Source organism: Populus trichocarpa, chromosome 16 (assembly GCF_000002775.5).
Source record: "Populus trichocarpa isolate Nisqually-1 chromosome 16, P.trichocarpa_v4.1, whole genome shotgun sequence".
NCBI lineage: Eukaryota > Viridiplantae > Streptophyta > Magnoliopsida > Malpighiales > Salicaceae > Populus > Populus trichocarpa.
Genome location: NC_037300.2, coordinates 13,642,742 through 13,660,950, shown reverse-complemented (window position 1 = coordinate 13,660,950; position 18,209 = coordinate 13,642,742). Strand labels below are relative to the sequence as shown.

At 33.4% G+C, this 18,209-nt stretch overlaps 3 protein-coding genes across 5 annotated transcripts; 2 read left to right on the top strand and 1 right to left on the bottom strand.

The window, feature by feature from the left end:
• The first annotated feature begins 310 nt into the window (after window positions 1-310).
• Window positions 311-2,069, top strand: LOC7460428 (transcription factor SCREAM2). Of its 2 annotated transcripts, none has more exons than XM_024587575.2 (4): window positions 311-554; window positions 723-842; window positions 969-1,142; window positions 1,797-2,069. In XM_024587575.2, the coding sequence occupies exons 1-4, from the start codon at window positions 486-488 to the stop codon at window positions 1,869-1,871; spliced, it is 438 nt and encodes a 145-aa protein (XP_024443343.1). In that variant the 5' UTR covers window positions 311-485; the 3' UTR covers window positions 1,872-2,069. The 2 variants fall into 2 exon arrangements, with proteins under 2 accessions (XP_024443343.1, XP_002323657.1); XM_002323621.3 differs by having other exon boundaries at window positions 315-554; window positions 966-1,142.
• A 1,900-nt stretch (window positions 2,070-3,969) lies between these two features.
• LOC7460427 (EP1-like glycoprotein 3) lies at window positions 3,970-5,915 on the bottom strand. The gene is made up of 2 exons (XM_002323017.3): window positions 5,301-5,915; window positions 3,970-5,196 (listed from the first exon to the last, which is right to left on the bottom strand). Exons 1-2 carry the CDS (start codon window positions 5,685-5,687, stop codon window positions 4,186-4,188), a joined length of 1,398 nt encoding a protein of 465 aa, XP_002323053.2. The 5' UTR covers window positions 5,688-5,915; the 3' UTR covers window positions 3,970-4,185.
• A 4,970-nt stretch (window positions 5,916-10,885) lies between these two features.
• On the top strand, window positions 10,886-13,865 carry LOC7488769 (uncharacterized). Of its 2 annotated transcripts, none has more exons than XM_024587328.2 (4): window positions 10,886-11,141; window positions 11,478-11,914; window positions 12,346-12,726; window positions 13,433-13,865. In XM_024587328.2, the coding sequence occupies exons 1-4, from the start codon at window positions 10,985-10,987 to the stop codon at window positions 13,706-13,708; spliced, it is 1,251 nt and encodes a 416-aa protein (XP_024443096.1). In that variant the 5' UTR covers window positions 10,886-10,984; the 3' UTR covers window positions 13,709-13,865. The 2 variants fall into 2 exon arrangements, with proteins under 2 accessions (XP_024443096.1, XP_006374042.2); XM_006373980.3 differs by having other exon boundaries at window positions 10,886-11,147.
• Window positions 13,866-18,209: the final 4,344 nt, after the last annotated feature.

Here is an 18,209-nt window from a genome sequence, read left to right as displayed (position 1 = left end):
ATAAAAACTTCCAGCAGTATATATATATATTTGATAATTGATGACGAATTAATGTACGTATTTTACTGAAAGTGAAATTATATTAATCAATGTTCCGTCACTACTCTTTCTCTTTGGTGGTTGAAAGAAGACTAATCAGAGACTATATATATATATATATATATATATGCGCGCTTGGCCAATGGGCCCTACGGTTCAATGGCATTGAGCTCTTTTTCTTTCAACCGAAAAAAGGAAAAAAAAAGACAGATTTTGAAATTACTTTTAAAAGACAAAATGTCAGGAAAACAAAATGGTTAATAATGTAAATGAATTATGATTTTATTTGGGGAAACGGGAGCATCCATGCAGGAAACGAACAAGCAATGATAGAGTTCGAGAGGTCATCTTCTTGTTATAAAATCCTCAAAAGCTCGAGGTGAAAAAATAAGCAAGGGAGAGGAGAGAGCTAGCTAGCTAGTCAAGTTAAGAGGCAGAAAACAAGAATGTCTTCCAGGAAGAAAAAGAAGGCAGCTCTTTACGAGAAGTTACGTGCTGCTACCAATTCTAATGCTGTAAATGCCCGAACCCGGCCTCTTCAAGCTTTAGTTTCAGTTTTTCTTTTCTTTCCTCCCTCTCCCTTCTTCGTTCTTCTTCTTCTACTTTGTTTTCTTCTTCTTTCTTTTCCAATCTTTGGTTACTTATTTTGATATTTTCTCTTCTGCAATTGGTGATTTTGGCAGATGAACAAAACCTCAATCATAGTAGACGCGTCAAAATATATTGGAGAGTTGAAGAACAAGGTGGATAGGCTAAAAAAAGAAATCGGAACATCTTCAACCCCCCAAAATTCATTACCTGCGGTGCGAATATAAACTACAATTCCCTTTATCTGTTCATTTATTATATTTTCAGTTCTTATTAATTCCTGAAAAGCTTCCATTACTAGCCCATGTAATAATACTTCATTATTTTTTATACTTCAGCAGGTCACAGTGGAAAACCTAGAAAAGGGTTTCCTTATTAATGTATTTTCAGGAAAGAATTGCCCTGGATTACTTGTCTCCATACTTGAAGCCTTCGAGGAACTAGGCCTTGATGTGCTTGATGCTAGGGTTTCTTGTGAAGACAATTTCCAACTTGAAGCGATTGGTGGAGACCAAGTAAGAATTAAATTACTTTCTTTCCTTTCTTGGATCGACATTCTTCCTCTTAGCACACCACTTAAATTAAGGGAGCATATCTTTTTTGCAAGTATATTAAATGTTGCTGATGTTATATATATGCTATAAATGTCTCAAGCATCATTCTCAAAATTAATAAATAGTAGTTTAGACAAACAAGACTGATCTCACGTGTGCAACTTAGACACAAGCTGGCTTGAACCACATATTTTGGACTTTCCACAGTACACCAGAATGGGTGGACAGCATTGGAACACAATATATAGCTATCCATTGAGCAAGTTCATGGGACAAATTAATGTCATTAATTAGGATTAATCCATGCATCTATGTCTATTTTGGGTTTGTTGGCTTATAGCAGTGGCTTCGAGTTAATGGTTTCGGTCCATTCTCTTTTAGCTAGAGTAGAGAACTCTTAGGGGGTATAATTTTCATGGGTGTGAGTGTCTATCCACAGTCCATTCCAAGCCAATCTTAAGAAAGGGATAAGCAACGCTCATTTTCCTCCTTTAATTTCTGGAGTTTTATTTATGAATTTCAGCTTATATATATAAGCAATTCATGCATCTAGCTATATTTGATAGGAAATTGTTTAATTAATTCTTCAATAAAATATACTTCATGATTTTGCAGAACCAAGGCCATGATGCTCAAGTAGTGAAACAGGCAGTGCTGCAAGCTATCCATAACTGGAATGAAGGCAGCTAGCTAGTGAGCAAGAATGACCCAAATATTTTCTTCCCCTATCTTCCTGTACGCTACTGAGAAATTGGGAATTTGTATATTGAATTTCAAGCACACTAGGCAGTCCTAATTCCAAGTTAGTAGTCAGTCAAAATGTGCAGCAATGGGATTCTGGTAATTAATTTTCAGTTTTTAATTAAGCAACTTTTACCTTCGATGATCTATACATATATTTGAGCATAAAATGCTTAATTAAAATCCGTATGATTGGTTTCAGCTAATTAAGGAGCTCTTTGGCAAGATCATTCTGCTTGTATCAATAGTTTATTGTTCGTACACACACACACACACATCAAGCTGATTTGCTTAAAACAACTGATGAACTGTGCAACTAAATGCAACTTGCTAGCTTTCCTAAGAAATATCCAAGCCAAAGTTCTCGTGTATGAACAACAACAAACGTAAATTTTGTCCCCTGTTGTGTGTGAGGGAGACTTAAGAGTATATAAATCTCTATAATTACACAGGCCCTTAATTTAGTATAGAGTTAGGCTAGTGTTCTGTGCTTAACCTTATGCTACGGAACATTCTTTCTTTGTTGAGAAAGATCAACCCAAGGCACATCTCAAACTAATTGGTTCTCTACAACTAATAATTTAATGTTCAGTAGCATAATGACGTGCTTTAAACCTTTTTTTAAGAATTAAAAAAAATAAAATTGTTTGATAGTCACTCTTTAACTTCTTAAAACAAGAATTCTAAAATAATATTTTAACCAAAAAATCCTTAAAAAAAAAAAAACTAAGTTAACAGGTTACATTGTTGAGCTTCTTGTAAAGTTTTTTTTAAAAAAAAAAAGAAAAGAAAAGATAAATAATAAGTTCTCAAACGTACTATTAGAATATTTTAGGAATTTTAATGAAACATGAATTAATCTAGAAGAAAACTTAAAAACTGGAGAACATATTTGTCTAATAAAAATATCATAAACTTATTCATCATTTATCTACTTTTCCATCATGATCACAAAATTGACATATAAATGTCCATAGGGCTTCTAACCACTGAGTTGGTGAATGGTGGATATTATTTGCAAACCCTAACCTTAACACTTAGATAATATCCTGCCCAAAATTATTAAATTACTGGATTTGGTATCCTTGAAGTGGAAATAGAATCTCGAAGCCCTAATATTTCACCATTAGTAGCTTAAAAATTGGATAATTGAAGAGCATCTTGAAGCCCAAGATTAAAGGCATTGTTGAGTGGCTTCGGCCTTTCGTAGCTCACATTGGGATCTTTGAAATATAATCTAGTTAAGAACACAGGCTCGAAACAAAAGGCTATGGTTTTGGGCTGGTCTTTTATGTTGGTGTTAAGAACCATAAACAAAATCTAAAATTAGATTTTAAAAAAAAAAAAGAATTAATGGGTTGATGAATAGGTCATCGGTCAATTGAGTTTTTAATTGGGTTAGTTTAATTTTTTTATTATTTATTTTCAACTCGAAACGCTCCAGTCAGTAAAGTCTCGGGTTAACTTTTCAAGTTGATTCAAGTTTTAAAATAATATTTTATTCAAGTAACTTATCGAATACATGAAAAGATAGGTTAAAATACTTCGAATAAATTTCAAATTTGTTGTTTTATAAGGTTAAGGGTTTGGCATCTTGGATTATTTATAAAGGGTAATATCGATATGCAATAGCTTTTTAAAAAAATATTTCTTTCAATGTTAGAAATTCTAATGTTAGGGAGAAATTATATTAACTCTAACTATTTGTTTGATTTTTTTCGAAAAAAAAAATCTGGGTTTCGGCCAAGAACTAGTTGGTTGTTCAGTAGATTTTGATATTATAGTAATTTTGAATAAGAAGCTTGTTCTTTTCTTGTCTTTTTTCCTAAAAATTATCTATGACGACTAGATTTTTTTCAAGTCCTTTTCGTTTAACTTTCCAAAATCTACATGTTGGATCTTTGATCACTCTTTTGCTCTTTGCATTGCATATCAATCAGAAGAATTTGGATTTGGCTGTATAAAATGTTCATGCTCACCCGATTAATTATGGGACCTTTTCCATAAGCTTGTTGATAAAAGAATTTTGCTTGAATTAGCAAGCAAGCACAACAAATTTTTCTTTCCCTTGCATAAACGAAAATTTGATTTCAACTATACCAATGGTGTTAAAAAGAGATGAATACTTGTCCTATGAACATATCAGCTTGTAGAAATGAACCAAAATTGTTTCTTTTTCTTCCCCTCTCTCTATAAGCAGAAAGAATTGCAAATACGGTCATGAATTCTCATGAGAAAAGAATCACGGGCAGAATAACCAGTCCTAAGTATTGTTGTCAGAGGCAAGCACGTTTCTTCTTCTTCTTCTCTGAACCAAATAATACCCAAGCCCTCCAAAAACAAGCAGGATAATGAAACCATCAATCACTCCTACCATGACCAACACCCATTTCTTCACATTTGATTTCCCATGGGAAATCTGGGTTCCTTTTGGAACCTTAACCATGTAAGTCAATCCTGTTCCCCTTTCAACCTGCTTAACACCTGAGACCAGTCCATAAGTAAAGCATTCTCTGAAGCTTGTGCCATCCTCGCCAGTAGAATATAATGCAGCAGCACATTTACAATCTTGTAGGCATAAGTCTTCACATACTTCTTTGCTAACATTGACCCTCTTAGGAGCAGTCCTTAGAACACTACTTACACCACTTAGTTCAAGCATTTCCTGCTGTTCTCTGTCACAAAACCCTTCAGAAAACCCCCCATTGCAATCTGAACCAACCCCTTTTTTCGCTGTCAACAGTCGGATACATGAGCAAGCATTGGACAAGGTACAGATACCATAAGGTCTACAAGCTAGAGGAAGATCACATGTAGTATTGAGTGCTTGAAAAGCAGCCTCAAAACTTCGTTTCTCCGGGGAGTAAAAATACAGCCCCATGTTTCCTGTTTTATTCCCCAGTGCTAAGAATCTTAGGGGTTGAAATTGCATCCCGAATGATAAAATCTGCGCAATTTTCTTGTATTTATCATTGAATATTTCTAACCCTTTTGAACCTAATTCAATAAATGTGATGTTTCTGTTCTTGGTAGGCTGAAATTCCCAGTAAGAATAGTTCCACTTACCAGAACTCAGGTAGAGAGCAATCTTGTTGTGCTGAATCTCAAAAGAATAGAATGCTGTTGAATTGGTAGGAAAAGATGTCAAGCGAGTGGCCACATTTAGTCTCTGTCCCCATAGCATTACATCAGTCGGAAAGTTGAAACTCTGCCACTTTATCCGGTTCAAGGCATCAACAAGGACTAAATTGCCCGTCTTCAGAATCTGTAGTCTCTGCAATGAAGGGGAGAGAACAGAAAGATTAGTTGCTAGAAAACATGTGCGGTGATTTGTATTTTTTCAGGTTTTGCTGATGATTCTTTTACTATTAATGTTACCTCCACACCTTGTCCTGAAGTCCCTGTTCGCCATCCGATTCGATCATTCGAACCTTTCAAGTGTAAATCTCCATCCTCTGTCAGCGCAAGCACACATGTATCAGAAGTGTAAAAATGAGAATAATGGCCAGAATTCCACACCTTAACATCTCCAAGAAAGACTTCCAAGGAACATGAATATTTTCCTCTAATTGGTTCAACACTCAATGCTACTCTAAAATCGGGCTCCATTTGGTCAGTCTCCATCAGAAATGCTCTTCCTAGTAATTCCACACTGTACTCACTAGGTACTTCTACTGTGAGGCTATAGTCAATGTGAATGTATGTTTTGCAATAGACCTGATAAGCCAACAGAAGAACAAGAAAAACGAGCTGATGGAGCTTCATGACAGGAAAATTGCAAAATCTGAATTTTCACTTTTGGTGCTAACCTTTGCTTTTCCCTGGCAAAAGGGTATTATTTTACCAGGAAGAAGTGATGAAAAAAAGGAAAAAGAAAAAAGCTGGGCATGAGTGTGGAACTTTCCAAGTTCCAGCCCACTACCAAAAAGGATATGTGCCTTCATTTTGCCCATTATGCGCTATAAGTGTAAGTGGGGTTACTGATGGCATTATGCTGGATAGCTTGTTAATTTTGGTTACTTATACAAAAAAGCAGCCCACTGAAAGGTTTGACGAGGCACAGGCTGTCCCATGTGAGAGGGTTTTAGGAGTGTCTTATTATGATGATATTTCATCCTAGCATTAGTACTTTTACCGACCTGGACTCCATTTTGTTTATATGTTTAAAAAGTTTTTTTATTTTTTTTAAATTAATATTTTTTTTATAATTTTATATTATTGTGATGTGTCAGTTTTAAAAATAAATTTTTAAAAAATAAAAAATATATATTATTTTAATATGTTTTCAACAATTCCAAATAATACTTTAACATAATATTTATAAAACCTCACCGGTCACCGTTGAGTTTAAAAAATTCAATTTAATCTTTACGATCAAATTATAATTGATTTTAAAAAAAAAAAACAAATTTATTCTGATTTTTTTAGTAAAGAATCCAAACAGGATCTAAAACATGGGTATGAAATTCATACTATTTTTGTAATATCTTCTTGTGATTAGTTTATCTATACATCATTTTCATTTTATAAAAGGAAAACGGATTCTAAGGTGGGACACAGACTTATCCAATTTTGCTGGGTAAATCGATTGCTTCTTGCAATCTGCTCTGAGTGCGCAGGGGGACTCAAAAAGCCTTTTTGAGTGGGTTCTGGAAAGAGTGGTGAAAGGTGCTTGCAACTTGTAATAATGAAAGATGAGCCATTTGTAAAGTGGTTTGTGTGCTGACAGTGCTCTCACGTTTGAATGATGCCATGCCCTAATGCGTATCAGCATTTCACAAGTGCTGCTGCTGCCATGCCCAGCAATCGGAGGAAAAGTTGCAGGTTTCCATGATGGTGTGTTCTTGGAGATATCATTTTGGGGTTTTAGTGGAGTGAGAGTATGCCGGAGGCTCTGTACATGAAGGCCCGGTTTTATGATGTTGCTTACACTGAATTCTGCACAGCACCAAGATTTTGTTTAAATAGTAAAAACCTTACAAAGGAACCACGTTATCATTATTTTTATGCGCGATTTGATTGTTTGATCTAACAGTCCTATAAATCTGTTTTCTTCGTGTTTAAGAATAAAAATAATATAAATATATTAGATTAAAGGGGCAGGAATGAATATAGAAATAAAAAATAAATAGATAATTTAGAGTGAATTTATGTTTTTTTCAAAAAACAGGAGGTATATATTTGATAATGTGGGTGAAAATATGTTCTTAAGATTATTTATATACGAATAGGCTTGTTTTTAAAAAATATTTTTTTATTATAAAAAAATCTTTATTAATTTGAGAAACTGTAATGATTAATAAAGTGTATTCTCTGTTTTATAGTTTAAATTCAAACCAAGAAATATGAATTCTCACAAGGGTCATTAATTATGATGCGAATGTTTTACTTTTAATTCAACGAAAATATAGACTTATTGATGCATCATGCTGCCATAAGACATCAATAATTGAAAAAAATTTAAAAAAAATAGAAACTTGAATTGTTTTATTGGATTCTAGATGGCATGCCCGCGCATTGTCACGGACTTATGAAAAAAATATATATAATGGTGTTATAATTATAAATCAACGTTAGATAAATAATAGAAACTAAAGGTGTGATGAAGTCAATATTCTATGAGAAAAAAATATTTTGTTGGTCAAAACTTAGATACAAAATAGAATGAGTTGTGTGAAAAATATTGATATTGTAGAGACATTGGAAGAGCAAAGACATACGTGATTGGAGAATATTTATAACATAAATTATAATAATTTTTATATTAATACTTAAAATTATAATAAAAATAATAATATTTTTTTATGAATACTTTGAATTATAAGAAAAATAATTATATTTATAACACAAATAATTATATTTTTTATATGAATATTTTGAATTATATTTTTTAATCTTTTAAAAAAATAATGGTTTTACTTCGATAGTAATAATAGTATTTTTTAAAATTTATTAATGATAATAATAATAATAATTTTTCCAAATTTATTAATTATTTTATTAATAATATTAATTATAATAAAAATAATAATATGTATAATACAAACAAGAATATTTTTAATTATAATATTATTAATTATAATAAAAATAATAATATTTATAAGACAAATGATAATATTTAGAAACCCAAGACCCAAGAACATTGGGTCCTGCCTCTAGACCCAATGCTCTTGGGTTCTTCATCAGGACCCATTACCGTGGGTCTAGACGCTTGGCCCAACAGAATCGGGTTCCGACCAAGGGGGTTAGGAGTTGGGTGTGTGGCAGAACCCAAAGGGGTTGGGAGATGGGTCTGTCTTCGGACCCAAGGAGGTTGGATCCGCGTTCGGACCCAAGAAGGTTGGGTCCGCATCCGAACCCAAAAGGGTTGGGGGTAGGGTCCGAGTTCGAACCCAAGGGGGTTGGGGGATGGGTTCGTCTTCGGATCTAAGGAGGTTGGGTTTGTGTCCGAACCCAAGGGGTGGGGTCCTTGGCGGAACCCAAGCAGCTTGGGGTTTGGGTCTGTGGCATGACCTAAAGGGATTGGGGGTGGGTCGTGTCCGGACCCAAAGGAGTTGGGGGTAAGGTCCGAGTCAAGACCCAAATGGGTTGGGGGATGGGTCCGTGTCCGGACCCAAAAGGGTTCGAGGGTTTGGATCCATGGTCGGACCCAAAGGGGTCGGGGGTTGGGGATTGGGCCGTGTCTGGACCCAAGAGGGTTGGGTTCGTCCGTGTCCGAACCCAAGGGGGGTTGGGATTTGTGTCTGTGCCCTGACCCAAGGCGATTGGGTCTGTGTCCGGACCCAAGGGGGTTGGGCTTTGGGTCCTTCGATGTCAGGACCCAATAGGTTTGGGGTTTGGGGTTTGGGTCCTTTTGTGTCCGGACCCAGGGGGTTTGGATCCTTCTGTATCCGAACCCAAGGAGGTTGGTGTTTGGGTCCTTCGGTGGCCAGACCCAAGCGATTTGGGCTAGGACGCCTGACCCAACAGAAGGGGGTCCATGTTCGGACCCAGTGCGCAAGTCAGCAGACCCGCTGGCCTGGGTGAGCAGCCAAGCTCGTGGGTCTGGCCCCAGCGCCAGGGCATGAAAGCCGAAGCGTCAGGTGTCCGCAGCCTGAGGCGCAACCTCTCCCCCCTGCAGCTTTAGAACTCGTTGTGGGTGGGCATTACTACCCTTGTGCCAGGTGTCTGTGTCTAGGGCTGCAGCACATCATGCCCCTACCAAATGTGCAATCCGCAATGCAATGAGTTTTGTTGAACAATGATTGTTTTTAGTACTATTCTAATTCACAATGCAATGAATCTCGATAAACAGGATTTTTCCCATATAATTTAGCACACATAGCCCATATGTATGAGCATGTATAATTTTACAAATAGCAGTCTTCTGCATCATAAATATTTGAGAAGGTTGATAAAAAAAATACTCCCTCCTTAATTATTAGGAATTAAAATTTTAAATGTTCTTGAGAAACAAAAATGAATCCCATAATTACGAAACATGCTTTTAAGGGGTTGATTTGTTTTTTGTTTATTGTTTTTTATTTAAATCTTAGCGTTCATCCATAGAAAAATTAATTGATTTTCTCTAAATTTCTTTAAAAAAGTTCTTTAAGCCTCAATTAACATATAAATTAGTCTCAAAATACATCTTACCAGGCAGAGATATACATAAATTTAATGTACATAAATTATCATATCAATTTTCGGATGAGGAGAAAAAAATAGAAGCTGGATATTGCAGCCAAAAACGATAACCTTAAAACCACACGTTGTTTTCTTGAGTTTGTTTATTTTTACGGATAAAAAATATTTTTAAAAAATATTTTTATTTTAAATTAAATATTTTATATTTTTATATTATTTTGATATATTAATGTTAAAAATAAATTTTTTAAAATAAAAAAATATTATTTTGATGTATTTTAAAATAAAAAATATTTTAAAAAGCAATCATTACAACAATCTTAAATATTATTTTTATAGAGTATGTTTATTTTTATATTTTAAAAATATTTTAAAAAAAATTAAAAGATTTTTTTTTCTTCACTTCAAATTAATTTTTTTATATTTTTATATTATTTTAAAAAAATTCAAAAAAATTAAAAATATATATATTATTTTAATATAATTACAAACAACTAAAAATTAACAATTAACGCTATTAAAATACATATTAATAGTAAAACTGAAGATTGAAGAGGCAAAGGGGGCATTTTAGTGTGTTTGTAATTGTAGTAGTAAGTAATGGTTTAAAATATTTTTTTATTTTTAAAAATTATTTTTAATATTAATATATTAAAATAATTTAAAAATATAAAAAAATTATTTTAAATAAAAAAAATTAAAATTTAAAATAACTTGATTTTCATGCATTCCAAACACACTAGTTGGAAATTCCACATCGAACAAACATAACTTTTTTTTTGGAAACATAGAGTATATAAACTAATATGTTTTAAATTCACATTGAAAAAACATAATTTTTTTTCATGGAAACATAGAGTATATATACGAGAAAGGATTTCAAATCCCACATTGAAAATATATAATTTTTTTTAAGGGAACATAGAGTATATATATTAATGGGTTTCAAATCCCACATTGAAAAAATATGATTTTTTTCTTGGGAACATAGAGTATATATACTAAAGGGCTTCAAATCCCACATAGAAAAGATATTATGTTATGCTTTTAAGTTGAAATATTTAAACCAAACGGTATTTTATCCCACATTGAAAAAACATGACTTTTTTTTTGGGAACATAGAGTATATATAGTTATATACTAATGGGTTTCAAATCTCACATTTGAAAAGAAAAAAAAAAAAACAGGGTCTCGTCCGGGTTCGCCCGGGTCATGTGTCAACCCGCCGGGTCGCCCGGGTTTGACCGGGCTGTTGTCCTAGCCGGTCTTTTAGTAAACCCGGACCGATCCAGCCACCGGGTCCCGGATCGACCCGCCGGGCTGGGTTTAATAACACTGGTTGGAATAGCTGCTTGGGTATAGGTCCGCTTCCTCTTCGTCTTTCCCAGGTTCCTGTCTGGCTGCTGGTGGCTACTTGCTGAGCCAAACCAGCACTCATGGTCTTTATGTACCGTCTAATTAAAGCAAAAACTTTCCTACTATTGACATCACCAGTGCCTGTGCCCTACATTTCCCGCCAAATTTGTTCTGGGCTTCTCTCAATCAGAAAGATGAATGGTGGAAAAGACAGCGTAAGTGAAGATTCAATGCCCGGTAGAGGTAATTCTACAAGTCTTTGTATCTATTTTCTTAAATTCTAAACTGAACATTGATGTTTTTCTGATGATGTTCTGTAAAGCTTGTCTTTATATAGATAATATTCCCTTTGTTCTGTAATTAGCACATGGGTTTTCGTGATTAAGGTTTAAGAATTGAGGAAGGTTGATTTTTTCTTAGGAAGCTATAAAAATGTAGATAACAACCCAAAAATTGGATTGAATGGATTATGTATCGATTCTTGATATGTAAAAGAAGGAGAAATGTCATGCAGAGAAAAAATATGATTATTGTTTTGGGTAATTAGAAATTAAAAAGGTAGAGACTTTGCAGGGGGAGCTGGCATCAAGTTGAGGCCTTCGCCTGATTGTATTGATCGGAGAGAATGTAGGGGTGCCGTGGAAACTAGTAGCGATAGTTTAGGTGTTAGGCATGGAAGTTTCGGTAAAAGGAGAAGTAGAATTGATCTTCGATCAGAGCAGAGGAGTGGGGATGGTAACTCATCGAAATTCGGGAACAAGAACATTCCTGCTCATGTTAAAAGATCTAAATCTGGCCAGAGTTATCGCAAGCCTGATGAAGGTGGCAATCATGTTGCACCATTTGATATCTGCCTTTCTGGGAGTAGAGATTCTGCTGTTTTGAAGTCCTTGCAGGAAATGGAGGAAAATCAGGAAAATGTTGAACATCCCATTGAAGAGAGTGGTGGACAAGGAGTGTTGCGGCCTGGGATGGTTCTTCTAAAACGTTATATTTCCCTCGGTGATCAGGTGCTTCTTAGTGTTCATGCACTCCTTAATTTATAGCTAGCTTTTACTTTTGCAGTTTAGAATTGGCAGTTGAAAACTATGATGTCTTTTACTTGTCTAATAAGTGCTTTTGGATTTTGATTGCAACCATGATGAGAAGCATGTTCTAGCCGCCTGTATTGTTTGACAATAAATTGGACTTGATCAGCATTTATCCGCATTAGGGCGTTCTCAATATTGATCAACTGACTCTGATGAAAATGCAATTGTCTGACCGTGAACATCAATTGGTGGATGACAAGAAGAAAATGTAAAATTGATTCACATTTAATATTCATTCATTAAGAGTAATAGATCTTTTACACGTTTTTTTTTTCTATTTTTCACACATTATTAATAACCATTTTTTGTAATTGCATATTATCAAGTTTGAAGCTATTATTATTTTTCAGATTGAAATGGTGAAGACTTGCCGAGAAATTGGTCTGGGCCCTGGGGGATTTTATAGGCCTGGTTACAAAAATGGAGCAAAGCTTCGTCTGCAGATGATGTGTCTTGGTTTGAACTGGGATCCTGAGACAAGAAAATATGAAGATCGAAGCCCAGCTGACGGTTGTAAGCCTCCTTGTATTCCTCGTGAATTTAATCAGTTGGTTGAAACAGCAATTCAAGATGCGCATGGTCTTCTAGGAAAGGACTGTACATTAAGCAATGTGGAAGACGTGCTTAAGGTCTGTACATTAAGCAATGTGGAAGACATGCTTCCCACGATGTCTCCAGACATATGCATCGTGAACTTCTACACAACCAACGGGCGGCTTGGGCTCCATCAGGTATGTAGTTAACTGTTATATGTTACTTTATCCTCTTGCATAAACTTTGAGCACAGACATTGAGGTTTTTTTTATTATAATTATTTTTCAGTGATAAGTTTATATTCTCAAATTTCCAGGCTTTGAGTATACATCGTTCTTCATTGACATGAAAAAGTTAGTGAAGTCCTAGGATTGTTTGAGATTGTAAAAGATTCCATGATTTTTTGGTGAATTTGTACTATAACACAATTGTGTTTTCTTTAAATTTTCTGGACTTAATTTTTAGAGAGAGAATTTACGATGATTTGCTAGTTGACGTATAATATTCAAAAAAGGTTGCATCACCCTTTTTCTTTCACACATCTCAAGCCATGAGAGGCTCATTTGGTGGTAATGCTAAGTACTTAAAAAAGCTCTGGTTGAAACACAAGGTCCTGAATTTCTTTCTGCATCAGTTTGTTCATGTGTCCAGCACCCTGGTTATGTCAATTTGGTTAGTCGGTTTTTAAGTAAGAGGAGAAATATTGAGGGCTCAATTTTTAAGTAAGAAGAGAACTATAGAAGGCTCTGCTCGGAAAAAGAATTGCCAATTTTGCAATTTTGTTACTGGCAATTGCATGAGCGTTGTCAAAACCTTTTCAGATACTCTTTTTTATTGTATATATAAACATCAAAAGGGGCATTAAGACAATATTTACACTCATCTTGGCTTTTACATTTGTAGGATCGTGATGAAAGCTCAGAGAGTCTTGACAAAGGATTGCCTGTTGTCTCCTTCTCAGTAGGGGATTCTGCAGAATTTCTCTATGGGGATCAGAGGGATGTGAACAAGGCAGATAAAGTTGTATTGGAATCAGGAGATGTGTTGATATTTGGTGGCAAGTCTAGACATATATTTCATGGCGTAACATCTGTAATCCCAAATTCTGCCCCCAAGGCTTTAATTGAAGAAACCAGGCTTCGTCCTGGCCGTCTCAATCTTACGTTCAGACAGTACTAGAAACCTTCAACCTTAATCTGTGCTTCACATTCTGGACATGTTTCCCCTCTCATCTACCCTTAGCGGACTGCAAGTCTTACCTTTTCATCTGTAACAAATTTTAGTTCTTGTTTTACCGGTATAGATTGTATAAATTCGTATTCTACACAGTTTTGCACCTGAGATTGTTTACTCCTGTCAAATTTAGCAAGCAAAATAGCAGATATGAATGAACAAGTCACGGATAGCCATGCCTAGTTGTCTCACCAAGAATCCTATATCTATATATATATATATATAAAGGACAGAGTTTGTTTGCAATTTGACTACGAGATATGGACCTGAAATTCAGACACTGGATCAGGAGCAAGGCATGTGAGGAGTCTAAAACTTCCAAGTCATGAACTACGATTTCTGTTTATATTAAGTTGGATGGTCATCGTTAAGCTATATATAATCTCTTAAATAATTAAGTACTTCTGCCAAGAATCTTTGGACCTATCTGCTATGGTGATGAATCAATCCAGGCTTCAATAATCAAGAATATTTGTCACAAGTTAAGCCGCATTATATTAGTCAACACATACTTGAACATGAATTTATTACATCTTGCTTGTTAGTACGTGTCGTCTATGCCTTTTGTTTCACGTTTCAGTAGACATAACTGATCACTTCATAGGGTTTTTATTTTTTTTTAAGTGTGTTCAAGTTCATCTCCAACAATAAATCCAACATGATCGAACATAGTTTTGGAAGGTGTTTGAAAACAGAGGAGTGATTATTTTTAAAAATATTTTTTATTTATAAATATATTAAAAAAATTGTTTTATATATTAAAATAATCTAAAAATAATAATTAATTAAAATAAAAACAAAATTTCAAATGCGTTTCCAAACCACTCATGGATCCAAAGCCATCCCATCACATTGATAATGTTAACATGTCAGAAGTCAAATCAAGATGAGCTGGAAAATATAAAATATTAGTGAAGCCACGTCTGCAAGGCATTATTGGGTTAGCAAGATAAGGTGGTGAGGTTGGATTTTGCATGGTAGATAGGCTCCGACCATCTCCGTTATGGTCTTGTGCCGATTAATGAGGGTTGGAATTTATCTTTATAAAATTTATGTTGATTTTTTCTTCAAAGAGGAATTATTATTGCTTCTAAGACTGATTTTTTTAATAATAAAGTTTACCCTCATTTTAAAATATAAGTTTTTTTTTTTCATGGAAAAGCTTGTTGTTGATTTTTTTTTATTATTAATGTGGATATCTGGATTAGTTTGAGTGTATCTCGACTAATCCTACGAGTTCTGAAGTTAACGATGATGTAAGTCTCTAATGATTTTGAGAGGACTCAAACTCATAGTAAAAATACCCCTCAATTAATAATTATAAAAATAAATTTAAAATCTAATTAATTAAACTATCCCTCAAATTATTTGTTGTTGAATCTTAAACTATATAATAAGGATAGTGCCCCTTTATTACATAATAACTTAATAAATTGAAGTAATTAAATCTATTTTAGTAAAAGAAGTCGGATACGTAACCTCTAAGTCATGCCGACTTGTATAGCTATATTTATTCTTAGTTTGTCTCCTCAATCTCATGAATCATTATTAATTATTTAATTATTTATTTTCTTATTTATTTTCTCTCCTTTTTTATACTTATAATGTATCCTTACCTTTTTTTAAAAAAAAAATACCCTTTAATATATTGTCACGCCAAGGGTTACTAAGTAATATAATAACAATTATTTTTTAAACTGTTTTTTTTCTTGAAAATTTATCAAAATAATATTTTTTTTTATTTTTTAAAAATTATTTTTAATATCAATATATTAAAACGATTTAAAATTATAAAAAAATTCAAAAAATCATCAAATACAAGAGCTTTTACATCCTTAAGAATTACTATTATAATTATCACAAGGAAAATAATTCAATCAAAAGTAATTTTTTGCACAACTCAAAACTATTATCTAATTTGGCTATCTTACAACGAGAGAGCCCTCATTGGACTATCTCTTTACATCATTTACTTGGCATAGGTGGCCTCTATTATATCGTCCATGGTGGATATATTGCTAACCTTTCACATCAACTCGGGTGTCTCTATGTATGCAGGCATCTTTCGAGAAGAGGCTCTTCTCGTTCAATTATTGCCCTTCTAATGGAAAGAGTGTACTCTAGCTACCATCTTGGTTTGGTACCATGGTTAAATTAAAAAAACAAAAAAAAACATAGGTTAAGTAAAAAATAGATGTTTAATATCTCCTTTTAAAATTATGGTTTTAAAACCTTAATATATTTATATTATTATGTTCGTTAATAACGTACGCAGCGTGATGCATCTTGTAAACAAATATATTTTTAAGCTAATCTATTTTATAGTGTTGTGTTTGAAAATGTTTGGTTAATCAATATTGAATTTTAAAAAAAATAATTAAAAAAATTGTAATTTATAATTTTTTACATAATAATTGCAAAAATTATCACCATATCAAACATAAATTTAATTTTGATTTGAAAAACACTAAAATTTAATTATTATTTTTTTAAGAACATGATTTTAAATGCAAACTATGGTTATGGAAACACAATAGCAAACGAGCGTGTTACATCAACATAAAGCTTTGATTTCTTTTAGGCTTTTAATGTGATGACATTAACAAGAGGGATGTGGAAATCCTACCAGGCAAAACATACAAGATGTCATCATCCGATGTTGAAAGCCATTTTGTTCTATAGTTCTTGGATCATATATTTCATCATTTTCTTGTAAAAAATATACATTGTTGTCGTTTTGATTGCGTAGCATTCCCTTTGTGACTCCAAGCAATGACCACAGACTTCCATTGTTTATAGCTCTTGAGCACCATGTGGCTGGTATTTAATCAGCATTCATTAGCAAAGTTTAATTAAAGGTCCTATCATACCCCCTGGCATGCATGATCACTAGAAGTAATTGGTCCTAAATCAATGCTACATGCATCAAACCCTACATTTATCCACGATTTTGTCCCTAATTTCTTGCAATTAAGGTCCTATTATACCCGCAACATGTATCATCACTATAAGTATCTGGTCATAAAACAAGGTTAGATACATATTTAAACCCTGTATTTATCTATGAGTTTGTCGTTGATTATACCTTCGACATGTATAATAACTCGAAGTAATTGATCCCAAAGAAAGGTTAAATACATTAAACCCTATATTTATCTTGTTAGATACATGGGGTTGTGTTCTTAATCTATGTAGATCATTAATTTTTGGTGGAAACACCTTAATTTGTCAAATTTTACCATCATTTGACTTGGTAGTTATTCATGAGGGATTTTGTTTTCAACTTAAGGTAATTGAGGTAGTGAAAGACTTTCTTTACTTGGCAGATATTAATAAATCCAATCTAACTAGATGATATCAAATTGTAACGCATTGAATAAAATTGTCATGGATTGAAAATGGGAATTAGTCGATGATGAGACTCTCATGTCATCTTTACACATCAAGAGGTGTTATGTGGGGTGAATGGACACCAAAAATGACTGTGATCGATGCTTGATGGCGGTGCCACCACTTTCATGGCACATGAACATTGTATTGGCCAGTTTTGCTAGAATTAATGGTCCGAATTTGTATGGATTTTTCATTGGGAGAGAAACCGACTTTATTAATGCTAAGAAAAGCTCACCACGAAAAAATGATTCTGAAAGGTGAAAGAAACCTAACCAAAACATCACCTCATTAAAAATCAATGACTATTGCATATGTTTTGCACCTCCTTGCACTCTTTTCATTTTATTTTAAACAAAAAGACTTGGATTATAAATTACTTAGGTTAATTTAAAATTATATTATTTAAAAAAAACATAAAAAGCTAGAACAGGTTAATTTCAAAAGAAATTTAAATCAATTAACTCACTTAATCAGTTTTTATATAACTTAATTTAAAACCAATCACAATTAAAAGTCAGATCAATAAACCATCAAGTTAACCTATTAAGTCGAACATGGTTTAATAATATTAATTTAATTGATATATTCACACAAAAAAATCCTTTTTCATAACCTTTCATTGAATTTTCTAGCGAAATCATCATAATAATAAACTTATTGATATTAACTTGATTTTCTCTATAAATTATGTTGATTTTTAAAGAAATTTAAATCAATTAACTCACTTAATCAGTTTTCATATAACTTAATTTAAAACCAATCACAATTAAAAGTCAAATCAATAAACCATCAAGTTAATATATTGAGTCGGGTATGATTTAATAATATTAATTTAATTGATATATTCACACACAAAAAAATCCTTTTTCATAACCTTTCATTGAATTTTAACACGAAATCACCATATTAATAAACTTACTGATATTAACCCTAGCCAACATAAAATCAACTTGATTTTCATGATTTTCTCTATAAATATTGGACAGTCAGAATACTTTCTGGCTGTGAGTCCCAAACTGGGTTTCTCCGCTCAATATTCTGGGCATGCTCCTAA

Coding starts and splice junctions, on each gene's coding strand:
- LOC7460428 (XM_002323621.3), top strand. CDS start 486: ATGTCTTCCAGGAAGAAAAAGAAGGCAGCTCTTTACGAGAAGTTACGT. Junction 555..722: donor CTGCTACCAATTCTAATGCT/GTAAATGCCCGA, acceptor TGATTTTGGCAG/ATGAACAAAACCTCAATCAT. Junction 1,143..1,796: donor AAGCGATTGGTGGAGACCAA/GTAAGAATTAAA, acceptor ATGATTTTGCAG/AACCAAGGCCATGATGCTCA.
- LOC7460427 (XM_002323017.3), bottom strand. CDS start 5,687: ATGAAGCTCCATCAGCTCGTTTTTCTTGTTCTTCTGTTGGCTTATCAG. Junction 5,197..5,300: donor CTTCAGGACAAGGTGTGGAG/GTAACATTAATA, acceptor CCTTCATTGCAG/AGACTACAGATTCTGAAGAC.
- LOC7488769 (XM_006373980.3), top strand. CDS start 10,985: ATGGTCTTTATGTACCGTCTAATTAAAGCAAAAACTTTCCTACTATTG. Junction 11,148..11,477: donor AGATTCAATGCCCGGTAGAG/GTAATTCTACAA, acceptor GAGACTTTGCAG/GGGGAGCTGGCATCAAGTTG. Junction 12,727..13,432: donor GGCGGCTTGGGCTCCATCAG/GTATGTAGTTAA, acceptor TTACATTTGTAG/GATCGTGATGAAAGCTCAGA.